The following is a 19,125-nucleotide window of genomic DNA, read 5'->3' as shown; positions in this document are numbered from 1 at the left end:
ATTGGAAATATGGCAGGGGAAGAAGGATTAAGCTCACCATCCATCCACCTTTAAGCCATCTCAGCACCACCAAATAGCTGCTACAGTTGGCCCTCCATATCTATGGAGTCTGCAGCTAAGGATTCAACCATCTATGGTTTGAAAATATATTTTTAAATAAATCCAAACATCAAACCTCATTTTTGCCTTTTCATATAACGGACATCTTTTTTACTACCTCATTGTATATAATCGGGCTTGAGCATCCACAGATTTTGGTATACATGGGAGATCCTGGAACCAAACTCCAGTAGATACCAAGAGCCCACTGTATTTATTTGAAATCAACAACAACAAGCATGTACCACTGAACATCACATCTGCTTTTGTTCTGTGCCTTCAAGTTGTTTCTGACTTATTGTGATCCTAAGGCCATATCATGGGGTTTTCTTGGCAAGTGGGTTTCCCATCACCATCCTCTGAGGCTGAAAGAGTGTGACAAGATCACCCAGTGAGTTTTCGTGGTTGAGTTGGGATTCGAACGCTGGCCTTCAGAGCCATAGTCCAATGCTCAAACCACTACACCACGTTGTCTCTCTCTATCATGTTTAGCATATCCTATTTTCTTGTCTAACATGCAATCTAGTCGGCCTATTTGTCAGTGAAAAAGCTAGAGTTATACTGGCTTGCAATCGTTCAGTGTGTCTGTGTTGCATTAGTTCGCTCTTTCAAGCATTAGGGGTGATCCAAAATCTGAGCTGACATGGCACAGGGACCCAAAAACGACTCTTGCCCAGACCAGCAAGCATCAGGGTAAGTAGGTCTGAAAAATCACCAAAGAAATCTCATTGATTCAACTTGTACGAAATGTACATTTTGGCAAAACTAGTCTTTTTAAAGCATGAAATCATCTTACAAGAAGCATTCCATGATTCTGCAAGAGGAGAAAGAGCACTTCTCTTAAGATGATGCTGGTCACAACACGTGAATGCAAAGGGAACATTGATCTTACTATAGGCATATTGGTTCCCGATTTAGCCAGGATTAGCGCAGACCCACAGAAATCAATGAGAGTTTCGTGGTTAAATTAATTTCAAGTGATTCCTATGGCTGTACTCTAAAATATCTGGAATCAACCCAGTGTTTTTACTTATGGCCAGTTATTGAAACTGTATCTTTAAAAAATAAACTTGCTTATAAGAACTACAGATGGTAAGCATTATAACAGAACAATTTCCAAAGCAGTAGCTTGGCAGCTGTTGGACTGGAAACAACAAAGAGCTCTGTGTGTGTATATGTCTGCCTTCAAGTCACTTGCCGACTTATGGTGACCCCATGAATTTCATAGGGTTTTCTTAGGCAAGGAATCGTCAGAGGTGGTTTTGCCAGTTCCTTCCTTGAAATATAGCCCACAGCATCTGATATTTTTTGATGGCTTCCCATCTGAACCAGTGTGGAGTAGTGGTTTGCGTGTTGAACTAACTAAACTACAATATTTCCACCAAGGTCTACTCCTTTTCTGTTTCTGTTGGTGACATTTCTATTCAACCAGTCCAGGAAGTCTGTAGTTTTGGTTTTATTTTTGATTCTTCTCTGCCGTGTATCCCCCAGATCCAGGCCACAACTAAGGCATGTAGATTCGTTCTATACAATATTGCCAAAATCCTACCATTTCTATCTGCCTCTACTGCCAACGTGGTCCTTAGTGCCTCTTCCTTTACTAAATTTCACTTGGACCACTGGGATTTATCTCTCCATGTATGGTTGGAGTCTATGTTGCAGAATTTTAAGCATGATTTTGCTTGCATGGGAGATCAGTGCTATGGTCCTATAGTTGCTACAGTCTCTTCTGTCTCCCTTTTTGTGGATGGGGATGTATATTGATTGCTTCCAATCTGTTGGCCGTCATTTTGTTTTCCAGATCTGTTGGCATATGTTAGTTAGCAGTAGAGTTGACTCTGTCAGTGTGGATTGCAGCAGTTCAGTTCGGACATCATCTGTTTCTGGTTAGTTGTTTTTCGCTATTTCTCTTATTGCAGTTTCCACCTCACTTTTTAGAATTCGGGGTTCATCTTCATATGGCTCTTCGTTCCGTGTGTCCTTCATTTTGTCATCTCTTTTGTATAATTCTTCTGTGTAGTGACTTTGCTGCAGACATGAAGAGGGCTGTGTTATCACCAGCGTAAAGGGATGTAGTCACTTGCTAGCACCACAAGGATATTAAATGCAGGAACGAAAAAGATAAGCAGAAATGCCAAGCAACAGTTTGTGGGAAAGGAGTGTTATCACTGCCTTACCCACTGTATTGGTGCTGGAGTCTTTAACTACTGTAAACTAGGGAAACTTTCTCCATCCACAGTACAATGGCAGCAAAATGGCACCCATTAGACCTCCCCTTGCCAAGCTGTTACCAAGGAGCCAGAAGTAACCCTTCTAGAATAAAAATCAAGATGAGTTGTATATAGAACTGGAAGGCAATTTCCGATGAAGAATCCAGTACAGTTCCAAAGTTTCCGTGCACCAATGAATGTCCATTGATTAAAAAGTATCATTTTAATGTCTCATCTGAGACCAGCGCTCAGTGTTAGAAAAGAGATTATTAGAAATCATTAATATTTCCATAGTCATCTCTATGCCACCATCCAAGTGCTTAAACTGTTTCACATACGTTAGCCAAATTGGCCTTTACAACAGTGCAGCAAAGGAGGTTATGGAATTTATACTTCATTTTGTGGATTAAATTTTATTTGTATTTGATTGCTTTTTTAAAAGGGGGGTTTCTTAGCACAAACCACCCTGAGGCCAGTTTCAAAAAGGGACCCTATAAAATATAGTATGAACTAGCATGTTGTTGTGCTTTGCATGTTGGACTAAGACTCTGGAGACCAGGGTCTGGATCCTGGGCCAGCCATATAAACCCACTGGGTGATCTTGGGCAAATGACACTCTCTCAGCCTCAGAGGAAGGCAATGACAAAACCCTTCTGAAGAACCTTGCCAAGAATACACCATGATAAGGTCACCTTACGGTTACCATAAGTCGGAAATGACTTGACGGCACACAGCAACAACAACAATAACAATAAAATATATTAGAACTTGAGGCAGAGAGATAAGTGCCACTTGTTTAATTATCTTTTTAAAAGATAATTGCAACCACGAGTCCCATATCTGAAGATAAAATGGGATATTAATTAAGTAAATATATAAGATTTTATCCTTCCTTGTATTTTAACATTGAAAACTTCCATTGCCTTCATATGCCCCAAATGACAATTGCTCAGACTAGCTTCCTCCACCTGGTACCTAGCTTCCTACTTCAGGGGGATTCTGGAGACTGTAGTCCATCAGAAGCCCATCCAGTCCAAGAAGGCTAACTCAGGCATTGTTAACCATGTTAAGTGCATTGCCATGATGTCCCTTGAACCCAGGATATCAAACTTCTCTGAAGATGCCAACCACAGATGCTGGCAAAACGTCAGGAATAAACTCTTCTAGAACATGGCTACACAGAGCTAAAGACCCACAAAAATCTATGGAGGCCAGCCATGAAAGCCTTTGACTTCACATTTTAAATCATTTCCAACTTAAGGTGAACCTATCATGGAGTTTTCATGGCATGTTTCTTCAAAGGGGGTTTGCCCTTGAACATCCTCTGAGGCTGAGAGAGTGCGATGCGCCCACGGTCACCCAGTGGATTCTTTAAAGTCTCATAGGACTCAATCACAAGGCTAGCTTTCACAGCTGGAAGAGAGGAAGAGGAAGGGTGTGTGTATGTATGTGTGTGAATCTATAACCAAAGAAGGATAGATTGGGCTAATAATGCATCCACAGAGGGAAGTGCCAAAGGAGACACCCCTTTTGACTGCATCGATCCCATTGGGCAGCTGAGTTTCCTCTGCATATAGAATAGCTTGCCTCCTCCAACATCAGCACTAGCTTTCTCTGCTCCTCTCATTCCCCTTCTCTCTCACACACAGATACACATTATACACATATCACAGGGAACAGCTAATCCGCCTCTCTCACACTCAGTGCCAGGGCTTTTCTTGAATGGATGGAGGATCAGCATCAGCCTTGCGCACATCACTGGGGCTCAGGTAGTCCCACCACATCTGGATCACACTGCATCTTCCTTTCTTAGATCACCTGGATCTTCTGACTGGATGGACAGAGGTGCCAGGAGCCAGAAAACACTGCCTTTTTAACCTGTTGAAAGGAACAGGCAGCATCAGCTGTAAGGTATGATACTCTAAAGCTTTCTCTCCTCGCTTCCTTCCTCTTGGGGATCATCGCCATCAAATTTGGAGACCAACTTTGCATCATGTATTTTTACTATGAATATAAATGGTTTCCAAGAGGATCATACTCATCATGGGTTAAATGTGCGTTTAGTCCCAACTAGAGTAGACCCATGGAACAGGATTTACATAAGTGATGATTCACAAGTCACAACTTGCCTTTCAGTGGGTCTGCTTGAGTCAAGACTAGCATTAGATTGAGACCCAAACTCACAATACTGGCTTTGGTAAGAACTGGAATAAAGTAAAGTAATGACCATAAAAATAACAGCTTTTCTAAAACTATCTCCGCATGCAAACAAAACAACGGCACAGAAAGGCATACTTGAAATATACAAGACTCCACATACTAGCAAACAGGGTCACAAATACACTCACTTGGGCTATTTTAAAAAGCCAGGTAAATATAAAATGGAACATTTATCATAAGTGCCATTCTACTCTCTTGCTGTGTGCCTTTAAATTGTTTCTGAATTATGGTGATCCTTAGGGGAACCTAGCATGGGTTTTCTTGGTTAGATTTGTTCAGAGGAGATTTGCCATTGCCATCCTCTGAGACTGAGAGAGTGTGATTCTTCTTCTATTCTCAGCTATGTCGGTTTTGATGTTGTTCCTGTGTACTTTCAAGTCATTTCTGATTTACGGCGACCCTAAAGCGAAACTATCAGGGGCTTTTCTTGGCATGATTTGTCCAGAGGAGGTGTGCCATTGCCTTCCCCTGAGGCTGAGAGTCTGTGACTTGCCCAAGGTCACCCAATGGGTTTCACAGTTGAGTGGGCAATCGAACCCTGGTCTCCAGAGTCGTAGTCCAACACTCAAGCCACTATGCCACGCTGGCTCACCACTCTTCATGTATTCACACAAAGCAGATGAATCATAATGCCATTACGCAGAAGGGGTGACTGAGGCAGAACTGTGGAGGCAGAAGCAGTTCACAAGTTCAGAGGAATAAAAACAACTCAGTAGGATTTATCTTACTAAATGTGACCTCAAATCCATTTTCTCCAGCACTTGGGATGTTTCTATAGTGAGTGCTCGAGAAAAACAGCAACACCTCATTGTGCAGCCATTCCACATCTTCCCTTCCTTAATAGATTTCTTGTAGAAAAAGGAAGCCGGGGAGGCGGAGGGGATGCAATAAGAAGATAACATAATCTGCACACGCTCCCCCTCCTCCATTAAAATTCCAGAAATGTAAATGTGACAAAAGCACAAGGAGCCTGTGAGAAGCTCACAAACAAGGTACCTAAGGGATGGCCAGACTTTGGTTCTTCATCTAGTATTGCAGTACAAGGCATTTCTTATTGTTGTGCTTTCAAGTCATTTGGGACTCATTTGGACCCTTAGGCGATCCTATCATCCGGTTTTCTTGGCAAGCTTTGTTCAGAGGGGGTTTGCCATTGCTATCCTCTGTGGCTGAGAAAGTGTGACTTAGCTAAGGTCACCCACTGGGTTTTCATGGTCAAGCTCATGTTCTCCAGAATCATAGTCCAACTACTAGTCACAGTCCAACTCAAGCCGCTACACCATGCTGGCTCGCTAGACAAGATATACTGCTCCAGAATATAGAGGTTCCACCTTTGCCCCTTGTTTCTTTTTAGAATTGAAAATGGTGAGGCACAGGGGTCCTTCTCTTTATCTGGTAAACCTTTGGTTGCTTCGATCAGATGTCCCTTTCATCACAGAAAAGCGTGCTTTGTGTCTACCAGAGACCCACATGTGCTTGAAAGCAACGAGCATCTCTGCAGAAAATCCAAGATGCAACAGGTGGGATGGGATGCAGGCTATTCTTTTCAGGGACTTGCTCTAATTGTTGGAATTCTGTACTATAAAAAGAAGTCATAGTTCCCAGCTCAGCTATGTAAAACCATTGGGTGACATCAAGCAAATGACTGATGTCCTCCTTTTCCAGGATATGTCCTCCATTCCCAAGATACACCCTCCATTTTGAAGACATATCCTCCTTTTCCAGTACATGTCCTCCAGGAGGAATTTTTAAAATGTCCTCCATTTGGAGCAAGACTATGAAGCATGAATTTACTTGTGCACTAGTCATTCTGCTAGTATGGTTGTGGTAATTTTATCATTAATTACACTAAATTTACATTTAGCTTTCAGTTGGCAATGCCCTCCATTTTGAGAGGCCTTGTCCTCCTTTGTGGCTTGTAGGACATCTTGGCACCCTGTGACAGCTCCTCTCACCACCAACTCAGGTGCGTTCCCAGCACTCCTTTCCAGGTAGTGAGTGTCTTGCCTGCTCCAACCACTAGTCCTTGCTCAGGAGCCGCAAATCAGCCCTGGTGGTGGGAGAGAATCCAGCATCCCTTTGTTTTCACCCTAGTTGTAAAGCCAGTAGTTGAAGCTACCTCCACAAGTCCTGGACTCGTAGCAATCCATGGCTTTTTAAAATTGTTACCATATTTTCAAGCCCTTTGGCTGTAACCACTACACCCCGCAGCCACCTATGGTTTGTGAAGTCCAGGTATAAAATTCCAAGAGCCCCAGCTCCATCCCCTCTTCCTCCAAGCTAGCAAAGTCAAGAACTATGGCTGCATCCACACTGCAGCAATCATCTGGTTTGATACCACTTTAACTGTCATGGCTCAAGGCTATGGGATTCTGGAAATGATGGTTTGTTGTGGCACCAGATCCCCTCTCTGGTGCCACAACAAGCTACCATTCCCAGAATTCCACAGAGTTGTAGTAGTCCAATGCTCAAACCGCTACTCGATGCTGCTGGGTCTCACCAATGTTGACCCCCTCCCCAAAAAAACCCCCCACAATTATGGGGGCCATGTCTTGAAAAAAGAAAAACATGTACCAATGCTTTGGGAAGCACAAAAAATATGTTTTTGCACTCATCTCAAAATGGAGGGAGAGCAACAAAAGGTAACCAAAAGTCTCACCCAGTACCACTGTTTTCCCATTTTTAAAACAAATATTAAGAAGGTAAAATACAATTTGCAGTTAACAATTTGCAACTCCGATTACACATGTCCCTTATCTCTCACTCTCTGCGGAGATGCAAGATAAATGGGGTGGGAGAGAAGAAATGTGCTGAAGCTCAATTTTTAAAGGCCACGTTCTTTCCAACAGCCGGACTACAATTATATTGTCGTGACATGCTCCATTATTTTCACATGAGCAAGAAGTCCCCAGGAGCAGCGCAGCATGCATTTGACACTAGAGACTGATAGCAAAGTTGTAATATTTTATTTATTTGCAAATATACAAGCAAAGGACAGGTAGACAGGCAGACGTCAGAACTGTGTGATTTTTAAATGTGTTTTCATTTTTGGTTGACTTGAACCCAAAGAGGACCACCATAGTCTTATGCCAAAGACCAACATAAGCATTCTGGGTTTTCTAACCAAACAGAGCCTCTCTGTCCTTTCAGCAATATGATACTGGGGGAAAGTGGAGTCAATGGCCTAAAGCACTGGTGGGTTCATGTAACCTTCTCCAGGTTGTTGGACTGCAACTTCCAACATTGCTCACCATTGGCTATCTGCTGGAAATTAGCAATAGCAAGTACAATTCTATACCACTTATTACTGAACTAATACTTCCTAAGCAGTTTAAGCCAATTTATTTGCAAATAGAAACTCTGATGTTGCTTGACCACATGTGTCCCATGTTAAGGTATGCTAACAATAGATGGGTGAAGAACCCTAAAGACACCAGATTCCGTCTGATCTTGGAGGCTAAATAGGGTCAGGATTAGTGCTTGATTCAGTGGGTTTGCTCTATTAAGTACTAACAATAAGGTTTAGGTCATGGTTAGCTTAGATGAAAGACCGCCAATGTTGTAGATTATATTTCAGAGGAAGGAACTGGCAAAAGCATCTCTGAGTATTCCTTGCCTAAGAAAACCCTAAGAAATCCATAGGGTCACCATAAGTCAACAGGCAACTTGAAGGCACAATTGAATTCAGACATTGCTGTGTTAGAACCAAAATTAGATCTCTCCAGAGTTCGGTCAGTAGATCCTCAGGTCTTCCATTAATCCTTGAAGAAGGGGAGAGGTAAAGTAAAGGCACTAAGAAAATGAAAACCTTTAAAAAAACCACTTAGCTTTAGAGCTGTCAATTTTATTTCATTTTATTTCTCTTACTAGCCTACCTCCTCTGCCTTTAACAGCAGCATGATAGACAGGGGGAAAGTAAATATTGTTTTGTGATACAGAGAGGAGGAGTGAAGAGGCTTCTATTGAAAGTTCTGTGTTAGACTCCTGTTTGTTTAAAAAGAAATAAATTGTGGGAACCATAGTCTCCCTATCTCTTGGTCGCCTTCCTCTCTTCCTTTGTTTGCTTCCAGGTAATGTGCCTGTGTGTTAAGTAGCACCTGGAATCAGATGGAAGAGAAGTTACACAACACCCACCCACATAGAGAACCTCTAGCTCTCAGCCAGACCCAGGAGGGCAGATGCAACAATAGCTACGTAAATACAACCGCAGTCGCCGTTGCATAACAAGATCACAGCGTTATGATAATCTGCAGCAGTGGGGATGCAAGAAGGAGAGCTAAAACTGATGGCCTCCTCTTGCCAAACTCCAGCAGATTTTCTCAGTCGGTAATGCTAGAATTCAGACTCTGTGTTACATTAGAATTCCATCCATTCCCGTATCTCTTTATCTCTCCGTCCATTTCACAGCTAAGATCAATCTAGAACATTGTCACAGTCCAACACTCAAACCACTACACCATGCTGGCCGTGGAAAACCAATGGGTGACCTTTGGTGAATCATACACTCTCAGCCCCATGATAGGTTTGCCTTAGGGCCGGTGTAAGTTGGAAACAGCTTGAAGGCACACAACAACAAGAATGCTGTCATCTGTACCCAAACCTAAAGCAGAGGTAGTGAATTTGGTTCTTTCTGAAGAATGTCAGGACTGCCGCCAAAGGTGTACAGGGCTGATGCCTTCAAAAGTGACAGGGGGCATATCTTTTCTTTCTACCAGTCCTTAATTCCTCCTATTCTTGCTCCTTCCCAGCAAGTGACTGGGATGGGCAACAGATCACATTCAACATCTCTTTAAAGCCCCACAATATTAGTAATGTGATGTTAAGTCTGGTGGTTAGACATTTGTGAGCAAACAGTTTGCATTTGAGTTTTAAAATATATTTACCTCTTACAGACCTTTTTTTTTAAGGAAGAAAAACTTTCTAATTGTACTTTCATGTGTTTTGTAATCTTGTAAGCTGCAGTATGGTATGTGATAGAGTTTAAGAAGGAAACCAACCAACCTCCAAACCTGAAAATTCTCTTTCATCCCAAAAGATGTCAAATGCTACAGTTTGCCTCTCTGCTTCTGTTTCCAAATTTGAACACAGGGAATACTTTTTCTATTATTCTTCCTGTTGTTCATTTCTTTTCTGATTCACTAACTGATTCATTTCTGATTTCTCATTCATTAACAAAGCTCCTACATTTTTGGCTTCAATGCTACGCAGCAGAGAGTAGAAAAGTTCTCCTGGCTTTGCCAGAATGAATGAAAGCTGTGTAATCCTCTGTGGAAGGATTGTGTACTCTACAGATCAAACCTTTCCATTTCCATTTCCCACTCTGGCCCCCTTAGTGGCACTCATGTGCCTCCTAAACTGGCCACTTGAGCCTGCCTTATGGTAGGACCACCAACTCTGATTGCACCCTCTCCTCTCATCTCTTGGCAACAGAAGCTGTCTCTAATCCCATGGCAACTTTCTCGCTTTGAATTGAGGCGTATTCATTGACGTTCCTTTCCATTCTGTGCAATAGTCCTGGCTATGCAGAAGTTATGCCGTAACCAGAGCAACTGTGATTGCCCTTGAGAATTTCAGTTACAGAGATGAAGGGAGGGAGGGAGCAGGTTGTGGAGGGTGGTGGGTACATAGGAGAAAAGTGATTGTGAGCTGTGTCCCGTTGGAAAAAAGCCCTGGGAACTTTGGGCCCATACAAACAGGCCAAAATAAAGCTGCTTCGGGACACTTTGTAGGTATGTTGTTTCAATGATGCATGCGCCTTAAGAGGCCAGAAGCCATGCCAAAGCTGAGCACCAGTCCTAAGGACTGGCGCACAGCTTTGGTGCAGCTTTTAGTCTCTTAGGATGCATGCATCATTGAAACAGCATACCTCCAAAGTGACCTGAAGCAGCTTTATTTTGGCCTGTCTGTATTGACTCTGTCAGTCACTCTCTCTTCCCATGGCCTCTGGTTGCTCCCTTATCAGTGGAGTGGTGAATCTGCCCTGGATTTTAGTCCAAACTTTAAATGTCTTACAAAGGCCCAGGACAGATGGGCCAAAAGCGGCATGCTGCTACTGATACTAGAGTTCCGAAGCATGCAGCATCCGCACGCTCCAGATCCCTAGCATGTAATGACGGTGGCATCATAGTGGCCACCCATCCATACGGGGGCTGCCATGATGCCACCGCCACCGTACACCGACCAGACGTCACTGGCAGGAAGTGGCATCATGGCGACGCCCCTTCCTGCTTCCAGCGTTACAAAAAAGAAACCGCTCTAGGCGGCTTTCTTTTTGCGGCGCATCTCTGCTGCAGCATGGGGATGCTGCAGCACAGACACAGTGCTTACAGGGGCGGCACGGAGCCTCCCATCTGTACTGCCCCTTAGATGCTGGACTATATCCCAAAACAGCTTCACCATCTTGAATAGTTTCTTTCAACTTCAGTCCTAAACCCAATACAAACTCACCATGCAAGTGACATGGGAACCACCTGTGCCCTCTTTACTTATAGATCTGACTTCCCTGATTTATTGGCTGGACACATGCAGCATAGTTTTCACTTCCAGCTATGGAGTCTGACATGCCATTAAACCGAGTGGCTGCAAATGAAAAGGGAGCTTGAAAAGCTACCCTGATGGTGCAAAATGGCATTTAATTTCCTAAAAGGGGCATGGTTTATGTAGCACAATAAGGATAAATTGCTTTGTGGTGCATTACCCAGGCAGTTTAGAGTGTGAAGATGTGCTACTCTCCTGCATGCAGTGCTGTGCCTATTTCATCCCCAAAGCTAAAAACAAAACAATCTGAAACCTGACATCCAGGAGTTGAGACTTGAGTGGAAGAAGGAATTAGGTTGTTTCAGACAACCCAACCTAATGGAGAACCTCCTCAGTCTATTGGTGTACGCTTTCCTTAGATTTAAAATTAGCTGAAATGGATGTAGTGGGTGTATTAGATGCCACTTTATCTTTGGTGCAGAAACACTGGCTGGTTCTCCTTATATTGGTGAAGAAATGTAAAAAAGACCTTCCTAGACAGATGAAATAGAGTTGTGCCCAGTAGTGACTTCTTTTTGATTTGAAATTATTTGAACATATATTGTTTTAGAAATAAAAACACCTGCAGAATTGCCCAGCAAGTTTTAACATAACATAGCCTGTATTTTAAGGCTGACTGTCCCAAACATGCCCAATGAAACTTGGTGATAATCTACCCAGCCAGTTCTCATCAAAGTAATGGAGAGCCCCATAAGCACCCATCAAAAGTGGATTTTGCAGACATCACATAACCTAAGGTTTAAATCAAATCACTCCAAACATATCTTATTTTCTCTCTCACACTGTTATATACTGTATTGGTTTTATTATAAATTTTATTCTTTCTTTCTTCTCTCTTCTTCCCTCCTTTTAAACAGTACCCTTGGGACAGGGCCTATGTTCCAGTACTTTAACAAGCACCGTGAACATGAACTGAAATTGGCAAACAACCCTGATCCAGCATGGCTTACTGATTCAAGTGTTGGACTAGGATGCTGGTAGACCAAGATTTGAATTCCCATTTAGTTATGGAAACTGACTGGGTTACCTTGGGGAAATCACACTATGAGCCTATGATGAAGGCAACGTCAAACCTCTTCTGAATAAATCCTGCCAAGAAAACCCGAGGATAGTGTCACCAAATAGATGAGTCCTAGGCAAACCAAGCCTGAACTGTCCCTAAAAGCCAAGATAGCTAAGCTAAGACTATCATACTTTGCCTATATCATGAGAAGATATAACTCACTAATGATGTTTAGGAAAGTAGAAAGTAGTAGGAAAAGAGGCAGAAGACACTGCAGGATAGAATCAATCAAGGAAGCCAGGACCCTGAGCAGGGCTCTTGCATTCATAAGGTCTCCATAAGTTGGCTTGACAGTTGTTAACAGCAACAAAGTGTAGCAAGAAGCTGGGTTCAACTTGAAAGCACATAACAACACAAGAACAAACTGGGGGTAGGGGGAGGCAGGGACCAACTTGCATCCTCTCTTGCCCCCACTATGGGGAGCACCCATAGGAGAAATGAAATGTGAAAATGGTAAAAATATCTATTACTGGTTGAAGAAGGAACAGAGAAGTGCAGCTTGTTTTAAAGATGAAAAACTGTTCCTGAAGGTTTTCATAAGGAACAATCATATTTCTCTTTTTGTCAAAAAAGGAGATAGGCAGGAGAAGGATGAGGGTGATCTTAGGCCTCCCCAGAAAGGAGGTCACACATGGTCCACAGTCTACATAGATACTGCCATATGCAAGATTAATATGCCCCTCTCCTTTCTCTCTCTGGCAGGGAGATGTCCACAAGCCCAGCAGCCAATACATCATCTTCCTCACTGGCCCTGGGGGAAAGCACAGTGCGTAACACTGTCAAGATCATCACCGGTGTGATCTTCAGCTTTATTTTCCTGGCTGGAGTGACTGGGAATGGGATAGTTTTGTGGGTCACTGGACTGAAGCTCCGCTGGACATCCAACACAGTCTGGTTTTTCAACCTCGCCTTCGCTGACTTGGCTTCCACCTCCCTGATCTTTGTTACAGTCCTGAATTTGGCCTTGGATCTGCACTGGCCCTTTGGCTCTGTGGCCTGCAAGGTGGCCAACTGCCTTTTTGGGCTGAGTGTGTGCAGTGGTGTTCTCCTGCTCAGCTCCATTAGCGTGGACCGCTGTGTTCTTGTGGTGGCCCCAGTCTGGTGCCAAAATTATCGCACTCCCCGTCTCACCTGGGGGGCTTGTGGGTTTCTCTGGCTGATTTCCTTAGCTTTCTTTGTCCCCAGCTCCTACTTCTTCACTGAGGTTTCAGTGGAAAAGAACAACCGTAGCTCCTGCAACAACCTGGATATCTTCCAGGACTGGCAGGAAGCTGAGGTCCTCACCATTTGTATCTTTCTCTACCAGTTCCTACTTCCCCTACTCGTCATCTCCATCTCCTACACAATCTTGGTGGTGACTATGCACAAGAAGAAACTCAACAAGTCCAGCAAGCCCTTCTTGGTGGTCACCAGAGTGGTCTTCTGCTTCTTCTTGTGTTGGCTGCCCTACCATGCCTTGGCTTTGGCAAGGATCTCCATGGACATAGTGCCAGATACCATGCGCCTGGTAGCCATCCCCCTCTCGAAGTGCCTTGCCATGTTCAACAGCTGCATCAACCCTTTGCTCTATGTTTTTGTGGGGCAGGAGTTCCAGGATGCAGTAAGGCGGTCCTTGCTGCAGGTCTTCAGGACAGCTTTTGAGGAGGCACCAATGGCAGCCAACATCTGAGAAGCAAATGGAAGTTCTCCTTCCTTGGGATCTCATCAGTGACAGAAAATCCACCCCTCTGATTGAGCCACAATTGATTGCCTACTTGGAAGGAGATGGGGAACCTGAAGCCCTACAATTACTGGACTACATCACCCATCATCCCTGGCCATTGGCCATACTTCTGGGCCTGGTGAGCAGTGGAGCACATCAATATCTGAAGGTTCACAGGTTCTCCTAGCTCTACATTAAGGAGACCCATTTATACTGTGCATCATTTAAAATCAAAATTCTGGAGCAAGGAACCGTGAAGTCAAAACCTACAAAATGAACATATATTATTTTTTAAAAAGTTGAAAAAGCAGCATTATTATTCTGCTTCAGCTAGTGATAGGAAGGGACACAAATCACTGTGCTTTGGAAGTTCATTTCCAACAAATGAAATCATACTCAGGCTCCTCACTCTGCACCCCAGAAATTTCTCCTCCATCTTCAAAAGTCTACTTACAAACAAGGGCTAGCATCCTGACCTAAAGGAAGACTGAAAGTCATAGGATTTTCAGTGTCATGGGATGCTGCATGCTATTCCCAATAATCATGTGATTTAAGCAGATAATTCCTGAAAACAGGTAGATCTGCTGAATAGGGACATCTGAGCCTTCACTGATGCCAGCTTCTTGGTTCTAATGTGCAATGCACTCCTAGCTTGCCTACTGTGCAGTAAATCCCATTGGACTCAATGGGAATCACCCCGGTAAGTGTGTGAAATTGAAGTCTTAAGCTTGTAGCCTTTTCTACTCTGCCTTATCAAATCCTGTTTCAACGTGTGGTTACTAAATGAGAGACAGCTTCATGCCTCAGTGTCTCTCCTACCTTGATAACAGTAGTCAGGGCAGGACGAATGCATTTTGCTGAACATCTAAACAGCTGCTCCCCCTTGACTCAAAACAGAAACAAAAACAAAATTAACAAGTGGGGTCTGAAACAAAACATTGTGGTATGGAGCACTTTTGTTCAAGACTCCAGATGCACCGTTATGTTATGCAAGTTATGCAAGTTATGCAATCCCATTCCATCTCCTATCTCCTCTTGTCCCTGGCTGTACTCACTGAGCCATGCTCAGGCCTCATTTGCGCAGGACACCTTTAAAGAAGTGGTTCCTGGATGTGTCCATGTTTTCATTGAACAGGTTTGCAAGATTCTCCGCTGCACACAACCCTGATGTGCATAATGTGTAGAACATGACCCCCCCCCCAGAAAAGTAAGAAGTCAAGACAGTGCCTCAGTATACTAGCACAATATCCTAGCAGTTGTTATTATCCTGCTTGTTATCACAAAACACATTGGAATTAAAAAGGGAAATCTATAGAACCCATGTTAGCAAAGACTGGTTTAAAAAAACCCACAACTGAACTAGGATTGCAAAAGATATATATTGGGGGGTTATTTTTATTTTTGCCTTGTAATAACTTGCAGAAGGCATCGAAACAGAGGTCAAGAATCACATAATTTCTTGATTAAATTATATTTGTCTCCAGTGGATGTCCAAAAGCCAGGACTTGGTGTCCATTTGGACACACAACAATGACTTTGAAAATAACTTGCATGGAAGGGCATTTATTCTTCCTGAAGGATATGTCTGTAAACCCATACCTCTTGATACACTGGCCATTATACAAATGGTGCCATTTTGGTTAGATAAGGGAGAGCATTTAGGAAAACTGAATTGGCTATTAGTAGACTGCATCAGACTAATACACAATTTTGCTAAATCTGTCCTGCCTCAACCTTTCGTCCTCCAGATTGTTTAGGATTAAATCCAGTTGCAAATCCCAGTGAAAGTAACAGAGAAGGGTTCTTTTCAATAAATCAAAAGGTTTTAATCCATCCCTTCTCAACAATTTAACATGACACTCCTTATTTCTACATTCCAGTGTTTATAGTACTTCATTATTTATTGGGTGTGTAGAAACAAATTGATTTCATTTCTTAGTTGTCTAACAGTACAAAAATACACGTCCTCACAGTTGAGGCACATGTTTGAATCAGTAAAAAAACTGATCCATGACAAAGTTAAGTGTTTATTGGGAAATTTTGCTGGCATATACAAAAAGTGAGAGTCTCTGAAAAGTCTCTCCTCTATTTCTAATCCGAAAAATGGCAGAGAAAGAGGAGTGAACTAGTTTACCACAATTATCTAAACTCTAGTGTGTTTTATGGTGTGTCCTGAGCCCTTTGAGAGATGTATGGACTGCCAATATATATATGTGTATATATATCTTGGCAGTCCATACATCTCTCATTCTCTGCCAGTCCATATATGGAAAGAAATCTAGGTTTTGGAAAGCTGCTATGTTTTCATTTTAAATAGTAAAGGCCTCCCCTGCTACTTATTTAAAAGGTGCATTCCCGCTCTTGGAAGAATAAGGAAGGGCCAAGGGCCATAAAAATATCTTTGGGAGGCTACATAGGGCCCCAAGGCCCTGCTCAAGAGCCTACAAGGAAGAGAAATTGCCCACTTCTCCAGATTTGGAATCATTATTAACCACAACAGTAGCAGCTTCTCTCTGTGTGGCTTGTTTCAAGACCAGCAATCTGGTCCATAAATACTATAAACACTTGCGCCTCAAATATAGACAGGGCAGGTGTAAAGGGCACATTAAGCTTTGGCTGAACTGAAGTGTGCAACCAAGCACACTGGAGCTTTTACCTAGAGGTGGTGTTATGCTATTTGAAAGCCGAATGAAGATGTTTTGAACTGTCTGAAACATCACCTGCACCGATTTCTCAGCTTTGAAACCTCCCCAGTGCATTCATGCTTTGGTTTGGCTTTTACTTCCATCAGCTTCCTGACAGTTAGAGCTGTCCAACAGTGGAATACGCTGCCTTGGAGAGTAGTGGAGCCTTTTTCTTTGGAGGATTTTAAACAGATGCTGGATGTCCATCTGTCCAAAATGCTTTGATTGTGTATCCCTGCACTGAGGAATGGGCTGCAACTGGATGGCCCATGGGAATCCCTTCCGACTCTATGAGGGCTGGAAACTTAATCTTTATGAAAAGGGCCACTTAGAAATGGTCAAATGCCCAACAGTACTTGCAAATGGAGTGCATAAAATGCTCTTCAATCATTGCCCCCTATGTTGGCCCATGCTGTTTTTAGGAACTTGTAAATGCTTCATCTCTGACCTGTTTTTCTTCTCAGCACTCCTTCCTTCAGTTTGTGTTTGCATGTGTGTATCAGGAATTTTGTAGGTTTCGCTCGGTCTGCATTTAGGAAAACCGCCATCAATTGTGCAAGTAGCCGATTGCTGCTTACCTATCATTTTCAAATCTGACAGTTCAGTGTGGATCTGAGATGGAAAACCAATCGAACAACTGATTGCAGGAAGAAAAAATTGTTAAATGGCTGATTGGAGAAGCAGCAAAGTGTTTCACTGTGAAGCAAGTGATGCACAATCCCAGAACCTTTTGATGCTGCTGATGCAGTAGTCCTTTTTCTGCAACTGTTAACTGCATCCCCAACTGAGGTTTTCACTTGCTTCAAGAATAATCTCCAGAGATGAGCAGAAGCAGAACGTTGATAAGGATTTGCTCTTTGGCTTTGTGCATTGCAACTTGATCACGTCTCAGAGGCCTGTATCATACAGCTTCAAACAGCACCATCTTCCTGCTCAAGAATTACCCTGGCAATTGATAAAATTGCCAGGTGCTGGGGAGAAGTCACTTTCCTTGTCCCCGCGTAAATTTAACTGATAGTGAATTGTGATATAATGCAGCATTTGAAATCCAGAGCTCTGCCTTGTCTTTTCAGTTGCAGTATCAAAGAAGGGGCCGAGGATTGGAAATTAAGGGATGCACCCCAAAGTATTATGAGCAGAAAGGAGGGGAGTGGAACATTGTAGCTGCTGCTTTCTGTACAACCCTAGAAGTAGCCTCAGGGATAATTTCTTCAGACACCCCTTAGTAAAGGCCCTACAGACCATCCCTGAAACCTTGTGGGTTTGTAAGCTCCTTCTCTTTGCTGCCATGGGGGCTGGCCTGTGGCACCTTGCAGTCTCAGGGGAAGGGCATCATCCTCATGGGCTGAATCCGCACTGCAGAAATAATCTGGTTTGACACCACTTTTACTGTCATGGCTCAATGCTATGGAATCCTGGAAACGGTACTTTGTTGTGGCCACATTACTTTACTTCCCATTACATAAATAGTTAAATGTCTATATGACAAAGAATATCATATTGTTGAAACCATATGATCCTGCCCTCTGCAGACAGTTAAGACACAAACTGCAACATCTTGAGGTGTTCAAGTCTAAAAACCATAGATCTAATTAATTTCCTTTCCTGCACCGCAGGAATATGTCCAGTCCTGAATTTTATCAAAGAGCATTTAAAATGTTCCTATACGAGCTGTAGATACGGGGTTGGCAACTGTGGAAGGCCAGGGGACTACATTAGACCCCTATGACATTTATTTGGGGGACTGCACCTGATGCTGCAATAAATAAATATCCACACCTTTAGGAAGTAGGAAGGCATTTTCACATTTTCAGTTTCAAAAGGGGCCTTTCCAGTGCCTAAATTGCTTGGAGAGCTGCAAAATATGGTAGAAATGCCACCCCAATACTCCTTAGAGGACATTTTGGAGCATTTCGGGGGGAGGATTGTTTTTTAAAATGTTGCAATTTTTTTTGGAGGGGGACTGCTCCAAATATGATGGGAATACCCCCCACACTCTCTAGAATGCATTTGGGGGCATTCTGGATCATACACACATCCCCCCCCCCAAAATCTTTCAACTTCTGGGGTCCCTGGGACCAACAACAGCCCAGGGACATTTTGCCCACCCCAATTGTAGTTGGTCCAGTGTAGGCAAGTATGGTCCCAGAAAGGGGATGAATGTGTGAACACGTGAGCAATTGAAATGGGTAGAAAAATTGAATCTGTGTAAGAGATAGTTGAAGGTGAAACAAGCTTAGAGTATTGTGAGGGTACCTCTCAGGGTGGGAAATCTGCTTCGTAGAAATACCTGTTTGCCCCATTCATGTCCTGCTTGTATATTTGTAAATAAAACCTGTGTTGCGGACATCATAGATCTCCAGTGTGATCCTTCCAAAAAAATTAGATTTATTTTGGGGATGGGGGGATCTAGTCGTGAGATTTCCCCAGTATTATATACTGGGAACAATGAACTGACAATCCCCCCTCCCCCAAAGGAAGAGTAAGAATCATGCCAGATGTGGAACTGCAACTCCCAACACTGGATATCTTGGCTACTGGTAATGAGACTTGCAGTCTATCATCATCTGGAGGACGATTCCCTTCCATCCTCTAACATGTTTGTGCTGGAAG

At 43.1% G+C, this 19,125-nt stretch overlaps 1 protein-coding gene across 1 annotated transcript; it reads left to right on the top strand.

Moving 5' to 3' along the window:
• Positions 1-742: 742 nt before the first annotated feature.
• On the top strand, positions 743-13,795 carry LOC121915515 (chemokine-like receptor 1). The gene is made up of 2 exons (XM_042439831.1): positions 743-792; positions 12,829-13,795. The coding sequence occupies exons 1-2, from the start codon at positions 743-745 to the stop codon at positions 13,793-13,795; spliced, it is 1,017 nt and encodes a 338-aa protein (XP_042295765.1).
• Positions 13,796-19,125: the final 5,330 nt, after the last annotated feature.

This window comes from Sceloporus undulatus, chromosome 9, assembly GCF_019175285.1.
Source record: "Sceloporus undulatus isolate JIND9_A2432 ecotype Alabama chromosome 9, SceUnd_v1.1, whole genome shotgun sequence".
NCBI lineage: Eukaryota > Metazoa > Chordata > Lepidosauria > Squamata > Phrynosomatidae > Sceloporus > Sceloporus undulatus.
This window is presented reverse-complemented; position numbering and strand designations above follow the sequence as displayed.